At 32.6% G+C, this 9,317-nt stretch overlaps 1 protein-coding gene across 1 annotated transcript; it reads left to right on the top strand.

Annotated features, from left to right (window-relative positions):
* The first annotated feature begins 5,598 nt into the window (after positions 1-5,598).
* Positions 5,599-6,376, top strand: LOC127107054 (chaperone protein dnaJ 20, chloroplastic). The gene has a single exon (XM_051044325.1). It carries the CDS (start codon positions 5,715-5,717, stop codon positions 6,237-6,239), a length of 525 nt encoding a protein of 174 aa, XP_050900282.1. The 5' UTR covers positions 5,599-5,714; the 3' UTR covers positions 6,240-6,376.
* The last annotated feature ends 2,941 nt before the right edge of the window (positions 6,377-9,317 follow it).

Here is a 9,317-nt window from a genome sequence, read left to right as displayed (position 1 = left end):
GTTGAAAAAATCATTTTCACTGCTATAGTGTGATTTGAAAAAGATGTTTATGCGGAGAAAATGTGACACCCTGTTTTTAAGTAAATTACCCACATGTTTTTATAAAATAAGTGTTTATGGTTTAGGGTGTTACATTCAGGATACCATTCTTTCGGCTAGATCTGGCTTCTTGAGGACTTGGCATATGGGGCACTATATTTTTACCAACGTCAGATGTTCTTGAAAATAAGGATGAACTTTATTGCGATCACCACTACTACCAATATGAGCCTTACTATTTTCTGATAGCGAGCCTCAACGTTCCTGAAAAATTTGCTCATGAAATAGACATGTCATTCCACTGTATCTATTTCTTGGACAAGTATTAAGCTTTCTTGGTTAGTAATAGACAAGTAGAGATATAAAGGAGAACCTTCTATCAGGCGTGTAAGGATGAATGGAGATGCTCTGAACGCCTTCATCTTTGAGAATGTCTCATCATATTTGCGCATCCATTTGAGTCTCTCCTTTTCTTAAACATGGAGAATAAGCAGAAATCCTTGTCATCTACATAAGAAATAAACCAAGAAATGGCAACTAAATGCCCAATTAGTTGTTGAACTTTTTATCATTTGAGGTGTTCCCCATGTCTATGATGGCTTGGAATTTGTCTAGGTTCTCCTATATTCCTTTTTGGTGAGCATAAAACTCAAGAATTTTCCTGCTTGTGCGCCAAATGAGCACTTGTCTGGATTTAGACACAGGTTGGAGTTCCTGATTGACCCCAAAATATCTTCTAAGATGAAACCCTAATATGTTTTGTAAGGGTACTTTGCAACCTTTAGAAAACCTTGGTGCATATTAAACAAAGTTGTGCAAAGTAAAGAGTATACTCTAGAGTATAACATAGTTTTTTGACATTAAAGTCTATGATCCAAAAATGCTTGCTGATGGTCTATATCAATGATTGTGATCAAATCAAGTTTCTTGAGGATGGTCTCATCATATCTAATCTATGATGATTTGCTAACCTCTTAGTAGGTTGAGAAGATAATCATGTGATGGACATATCTATCTTGTGGTTTAACCAACTCTTGTATCCAACAATCCATTGAGAAGGACATGCCATATTATATTGGCATTCCCTCGAAAGGGGGAGTTTTAATCAAGGTTACTTGGTAATAAAGGTAGTGCATCATTTTATAGGGTGAATAATAGAAAAATTATGATTAATCCTTTTAAATAGCGTGTCTAATATTTTCTCATCAATTTAAAATATTTCTACTAACCAAATAGATGATATTTTTAGTGTTTTTCTAGAAAGAGGTACAAATAAGCTGGCCAGAGGTGCAAAAAATGAGAATGCCGAAGATGAATCTAGCATAGTGCCCAAAATGCACTAAGGAAACTGAACTGAAAAAGCCAAATAGATTGGGGTCACAAGCCAATCCATTGGATCATCTTGGAGCTTAAATTTTCAAATCATATGAGATACAAACTTCTACTCCAAGTCAATCAAATATGCACATTAATGGAAATTGCATAATATCCCTAAAAATAAAACTATCCAATCGATTAGAGCATTAATCAAATCGATTAGATAAGAATTTTTTTGAAGATTTGGTTCTTATCTTTATTGTACATAATCCTCATTAATTTTTTTCAAGTTTTACACGGCCAAAACCATCTGAGGCTACACTATAAAGGTAAATCTTTTTCACTCTCTTGCATCTCATATTTTCTTCTCTATTTTTCTGTGACTCTCTCTCTTTGTCGTAAGTATCATCATGGACTCATCAAAAAATCACCAATCGGGAGATACCTCATTAAGAAGAATGTTTATAGATGGAATAATAGCAAGAAATCAAGAAAGAAGGATGATGACCAACCGAAAAAGTGATTCAACCATCTTTTATGGAGGAAATGTTCATGAGGAGCTATAAACCATACATCCATATATGTCAAGGATCACTAAGATGATTATTCATTGAGGTATTGAAATAGACATATACTCAAATATGACGATTGTAGCAACATCCCTAAAATCAACCGTAAAAGGTGTTGAAATAGACATCTATAAAGATCAATTTGGAACAACGTTTGAATTTCCCTTCCTAGGGTAACCTACGCCTAAGAAGGACCAATAAAGTTTTAAAAGTTTGAGTGCTCCATTTCCATCTACTCCTTCTTTGCGAATCCCATGGAGGATAGGAAACTTTCGATCAAGGTAAGCTTATTGAAACTAAAAGTTTGTGTTATTCACTACCTCCTCACAAGGATCCTCCTCCTAAGGAACATCAACCTCGAAATCGTCATCCAAAATGATATCTTCCCTCTTTTTCATCCAACCAAACAATTTTAAACTAATTGGTTATAAGGCATACTTCTTCACATGAACAACTCCAAGCAAACTCAAATAACAAGACTTCTATATGGAGCTCTAGTAATTAAAATCCTAGTTGCCTTTGAAATTGATACTATGGAAGAAGCGGTGGAGTCATCAAGTAACAAGATCGATTACTCCTAGATCAAAAAATGAAGATCCACATCCAACATGGAGAATTAAGACATGATTTAATAGATGAATAATAAGACTTAAAATAACCAGATGTAGAAAACACAACAAAAAATAGTATCCTATAGATCTGTCAACATAATGGTCTAGCCATACACAATTTGGTCAAAGATATTCTGAGATCAAGAAGAACACCTTAAGGAATGATAATACTTATGGCAAAGAATAGTCTCAACTATGTGTTTTAGTCTTTAAGTGTGTTTTATCTTCTGTTTTTGCATTTTTTAAATCCCAACAATTTCCCCACTCTCTGTACTTTAAATTCCAATATATTTTGAATCAATGAACTATGTATTTTTTCCTTTATAAATGCTTATATGACTATGTGCTTGTATTAATCTCCTTTTTGCATCTTTTACCTGCCTTTTTGATTATGGCAAAAGGGGATAATTATACTCTTAGGGGAGGATAATATACTCTCTACTCTTTTGAGGGGGAGTTTAAACACTCCATTTTTATCTACCTGTTGTTTCTTTTACCACCTCACTGAGAGATGTATGATTATCATAAAAAATGGGAAGAATATGGAACTATGTGCTTGCACGTTTAATTATGAAGTAATCAAAGCTAATCAAGATATACCTAAACCTATCATGGTTTTGATGATGAGAACTTGTGAAGATGTAACTTTTCTTTGATGGCCTCAAATCATAAAGACAAGTAAGTATTGAAATTAGTTCAAGTGATCAAAGATGCACAAGATAGTTTGATCAACCTCTTCCTCCGAATAAAGCCGGCGAGTTAGGGTTTTATGGTCACCGTGATATTCTCTGATAATGGTGTATCCAACAAAAGACTATAAACTTCAAAGTGTGAAAGAGAGGAAGTGTGAAAGTTCGCCTGATTGTATTTGAGTGATCAATATTTTGTAAAAACACAATAGCATTTTTCATAAAGTAATATGGCTAAATTACACACTCATTAAAACTATTTTTAAAGCCTTTATTTTTCAAAGAAAATAATCTGAAAATATTTTAGAGCCTAGCCAGATGAATTGGAAACAGTCAGAATGATTAGAACATGTGTTTTGAATTATCCAATCAATTTGACCATATTCTAAATCGATTGGATAAGATAAAAATGAGTTTATAATTGATTATGATAGTGTCTTAAAGAAGCGTAACAACTCTCTATCAAATCTTTCTAAAACGGGGAAAATATTCAATTATTTAGGTCATCTAATTGATTCAAATATGGTTTGAAGCTAAGCCCTTTAAAAGCTTTGGTTGAGCGATTTAGTATTAAGTCTTAGTTTGTTTCGTGAGTTGAGCCACTTAAGTAAAACCTCTCTTTCTGGGTTCTTAAAGATAACCAATGAAAAATCTTTTCATTGGTTCTTGACTCTACATGGTATAAAATCTTGGTTGGTTCGAGATAAGTCTTTATAAAATCTTGGTTCGGTTCGTGGTCATCTAGTGTAAAACCTCGGTTCAGTTCGGAGGATAACCACTAAAAAATGATGAAACAATAACATTAACTATCGGTGAAAGAAATTAACTCAACAGACCATTAACTAAGAACAAAGTAATACAAGTTACCTAGATTTTCGCCGAATAAGTGACAAAATACATACCATAAACGGTGACCGATCACCTCTTCAGAATTGGGTATGGTGGTTTAATATAATCAAGGAGCTCAGGATTTGGTTCTTTCAAGATATGTTTTTTGGTTCTCCTGAAGGGCGAGTTCTTATCTATGAATTGATCAAGGGTGTATCCTTTAACTTCATCCTTATATCCTCACTTTTTTCTCTCTCAAAATCTTTCTCAACCTCCTCCTTAACTACTATCTATTTTTCACTATTCTTCACAATCTCACTCATTTTTTTCCTTTTCTCACTAACTTTTGATCCAGAGCACCACTCTATTTCTCAATTCGTTGTTCTTACATGTTTCATTTAAACTAGCTTGGATTGTCATTTGTCGAGACAATTGACTGATTTGCATCTCTAAGTTCTTTATGGATGCTTCGGTGTTCTTGCTCATCAGGATCTGATTTTGTGTAATCTCTTGTTGAGCTTTAAACATGTTATCCTGAGATTTGCTTACCTGCTCAAAACTAATCTGAGTTGCTTTCATGAAGTTAGACAATGTCTCTTCTAGAGGTGATGGTTTCTCTTGTGGTGGAATTTGAGGAACATGAGGAACTCCTTGATTGTTACTCCACTTGAAATTTGAGTGATCATTCCAACTTGCATTATAACTATTATAATAATGATCACCTCTTTGAAAATCTCCAGTACAATATGCGTCTTCTGTATATCCCTATGGTACATAGTTGCCATTAGCATATCCTTCCCCACATAAATTAATCTCTAGTACAATACGTCTCTTCTGTATATCCCTTTGGTACATAGTTATCAGAGGGATATTTGAATTTGACTCACATTTATTTGACCGAGTTGGGACACAACTTACTATTTAGAAAGTTCATCCATTTGAGCTAATAATGACGCGTTCGAATCAACTATTGGTTAGGGAAACGGTTTTCAATCCACATGAACTTTGCTATTTTAATCGGCCATTAGGCTTGGAAAAGAAGAAAGCAGTTGCTTCCTAGGAAAATACCTCATGTTGGACTACTTTGTGTTGAAGTTTCCTTCATCCAATAATAATAAAATTCACCTTTTGACCCAGCCTGCCGAATCATACAAAATTCATAAATAAATAAACACATCCATTGTATATATAATAGTCAAACAAGGTTGCTACTCCCTTTACCACCTTTTCACTTTTTCTTCATATTTCATAAACCACTCATAGTAGAAATTAAAGCACGTTTGAAAGAAAAAAAAACATATAAAACGAGGGGAACAAACCGTTCAATCTCCCTTCTCTTTAAATATCATGATACAGTGTATTTGTGGATACATACAGAATAAAAGTAAAGTAAAAAATTTGCATAGCATACATAGAATCATTCAACTTTGAATAATTCAACACATACTACAAAACTTTCATTGTCTTTGAAACTTCAACGTCCTTTCCGGCCACTAGTATTAACATAAAATAATTGTTGGCATCACGACTTAGTTAAATTAAGAACAAAGTATTCACCTATATAAATATGTAGGTGAAGTAGTGAACCATTTTCATCTTCAACCAGCTATATATATATATATATATATCAAAGATAAAATTAACGCAAAAAAGTTATAGTAATGGACGCTTCATCTTTAACCAGATCAAGTCTAAGCATTTCAAATTCAAAGCCATTTCATTACGTTCCACAACAAAGACCATGTCACGTGCACTTTGCAATTTCATGCAGAGTAAAGAAAATGGAGGAAACAAGGAATGGATCAAATTTCTACAAAATGTTATCTGTGAATCCAAAAAGTGCAACAATGGAAGAGATAAAGAGAGCTTATAGATCAATGGCACTTCAATATCACCCTGACGTGTGTCATGATCCTTCCATGAAAGAGGAATCAACTAGAATGTTTGTTCGGTTAAATGCGGCTTATGAAACTTTGTCGAATCCTATGCTTCGTGAACAATATGATAGTGAGTTGGGATTGAAAAATATTATGATGAATAATGATGTTGTTGGTGAAGAGATTTGGAGAAGTAGGTGGCAAGAACAAGTGGTTGAGTTGAAGAAAAGGTCCTGTAGACGTATGGCACAAAAAGGAAGGTCTTGGGGTAGCAGAATGAGGACACAAAACATGAAAGATAGGAATTAATATAGTTTTTTCATGTGTAATAGGTTTAACTAATTCTTTTTATTGGATATATTTTTATGAAACTTTTCACCGATTGTAATGTTTAAATTATTTATAAAACACATATAACAAATTAATGCATACCACTCTTGATGTTATATGTGGACGGCGTATTACTCATTGAAAATGACATCCCTATATTACAACAGATTAAAACATTATTAGAGGATTTCTTTTCTATGAAATATTTAGTTGAAGATTACTCTTCTATGAAATATTTACGCTTGAAATCCAAAATAAAGGGGAAGATTACTCTTCTATGGATGTATATTATATAAAGGATAGAGAGAGATCTTCATCCTCCTTTAAGTTTTTCTTTTGATTTCACCATTTTTGACATGTTCATGTGTTATTGATGGAAATTATGTAAATTTTGTGTCCAATTGTAGATCGAAGTAAACGTCAAAAACTTTGAATCTTCTTTTTGATAAAATTGTAAGACAACTTGGATTCATTAAAAGTGAAGATGAATATTGTGTTAAAAAGAAGGTTAGTGTGAGTATACTTGTATTTTTGATCTTATATGTGGACGACGTATTACTCATTGGAAATGACATTCCTACCTCGCTGGGGATTTTCTTTTCATTGAAATATTTAGGTGAAGTTACCTATCTTTTAGGAATAAGGATCTACATAGATATATCTCAAAAGTTTCTATTCCTAAGTCAAAGTACGTACATAAACAAAATGTTTAGACATTTTAATATGCATGATTCCAAGAAATGATTCATGCCCATGTCACATGGAATGTGTTTCTCAAAAGCATAATCTCCTTCAACAAAAGAAGAAATGGATCACATGAATATGATTCAATATGCATATTGTAACACCCCAAATTCAATTAATTAATTTAATTTAATTTAATTGTATTTTATTTAATTATTTAATTGAATTCATATGTTTTTATTTAAATAATTGATAGATATATGTGTCTTGGTAGATGTTGGAGAGAGTCGTGGGAATGATACAAATTAATTAGATTTATTTTGATTAATTTAAGTTGAGTGGAATAATTAAAAATAAGGTGGTTGTAAAAAAATAAGGGAAATAATATAATTTTATGGATAATTGAATTATTAGAAATTAAAATAGAGAAAATTGGAGTTAGTAAGTGAGATAAGGGAAAAATAGGGAATATGAGAGTGAGCGGAGGGTAATAAGAGAATAACCTAATTAAGGGGAGAGAGATGAACTTTGATAGTACATATTATTTTGGAACAAGAGAAAAGAGGCAAGAGAGACAACCTAGGGTTTGGGAAGAAAACACCATTGTTGAGGAGCTTAGAGTTTACTTTGCTGGAAATCCATGGTAAGTGGACCGATTATTCTTCTATGAGTGTATATTGTATGTTGGGTAAAGAGGGATCATCACCCTCCTCTAGGTTTTTCTTTTGATTTCACCATTGTTGATGTGTTCATGATGAAAATTATGTAAATTATGTGTCAAATTGTTATGATTCATGATCTAATATGTGTGTTATAACATGTTTAATTGTTATGAGATTGTTATATGTTGTTAAATTCATGATATGATGTGTTTTTGGTGTTATAATATAAATTTGTTTGATGAATGCGGGTTAAGGGATGGGAAGATGAAGTAAACGTGTTGAAAACTAGAATGTTTGGGAAATTGCTGATGTCAATCGATTGATATCCTGTGTCAATCGATTGATCATGTGAAAATTAGGAAAAATTTGAAAAATCAAACTATCTCTATCGATTAATTACCCTAATCAATCGATTGTGCTAAGCCAAAACGTGAAAAATTGAAAACACATAATGTAATGAGGAATTATATCAATCGATTGACATTCCCCTGCAATCGATTGATGCTAGTTAAATTTTGTAAAATTATTGAGCTGAAACCTATTATTTTATCCAATTGTTTTTTCCATAACTTTAGTTTCGTAAATTCAAATGAGGTGCAGTTTAAAGCGTTGGAAAGCTAACAGGTATGACCATTACTACAAATAACGTTTTTAACATCGCAAGTGAAAGAGATGTAACCTCGGCTACCGAGGCGACGTAACAAAGGGTGACATGAAAAGATGTCACTTATCACCTCAATTAATGAAAAACAGAGGGGTAAGTTATCTGATCATGGGTTCGAACCCCATCATCTGCCTTTTTATTATTTACAAAGCTGGATGACGCGTGCAACATAACATCTCAGTTTTATTTAAAAACCAAGGTAATAGTCCTATATTATTACGTCAGTTTTATTTGAAAAAACGAGGGGTGGATTTTTTTTATATTTTCATTTGTACCTACAGAACCATATCATAGAATACAGAACCATATTTTACAGATTTCTGAAACAAAAACATTTTACCTGCATTACAGAACCATATCACAAAAGAACAATAATTTACAACAAATACAAAGCCAAAATTTGATAAACCTTATACTTTTACAACAAAACTAAATCAAATGATTAACCAATAAAAGAAATTACCAAAATGGAAAGTCCTGTAGGCTATCCAGAAGTTCTATGCTAAGATTTGTCACCGATCGTTAAAACACCTATAATTTGAATAACAATTTAAACCAATTAGGATAATCAACAATGACTCGTCTAAATTTTCAGGATCAATAACTTTACTACATATAACATTGAAGAATAAGCACAATCTGGTTATAATTACCCTTACATTCCTTGGTAAAATATCATGGATATCCACTGGTAGAAGTTGTTACATTAGGACATGACAATTATGAGATTTTAAGTCAACTAATTTGTGATCGTTCTCTGACACAAGTTTCTTCACATTTGATGAGTACCCTTGGGAAACTTTGATAGCCTGCAAATAATCACAAAAACTTTTTTTTCTTTTTTAGACAAAGTGTGACAAGTTGGGGGCAAACATGTTCTATTTCCTATTTCTTTTGGGGCTAACTCTTTTCGTATACCCATTACCACCATATTTTCACGGGATTTCTTAGTATCTTTTGTCTTGCCTTTAATGTTGAGAAGTGTTCCAATCAAACTATCACATACATTTTTCTCCACATGCATCACATCAAGAAAATGTATTACAT

This window comes from Lathyrus oleraceus, chromosome 7 (assembly GCF_024323335.1).
Source record: "Lathyrus oleraceus cultivar Zhongwan6 chromosome 7, CAAS_Psat_ZW6_1.0, whole genome shotgun sequence".
Classification (NCBI taxonomy): domain Eukaryota; kingdom Viridiplantae; phylum Streptophyta; class Magnoliopsida; order Fabales; family Fabaceae; genus Lathyrus; species Lathyrus oleraceus.
The sequence above is the reverse complement of the archived record's forward strand: the minus strand, read 5'-3'. Positions and strand labels throughout refer to the sequence as shown.

Coding starts and splice junctions, on each gene's coding strand:
- LOC127107054 (XM_051044325.1), top strand. CDS start 5,715: ATGGACGCTTCATCTTTAACCAGATCAAGTCTAAGCATTTCAAATTCA.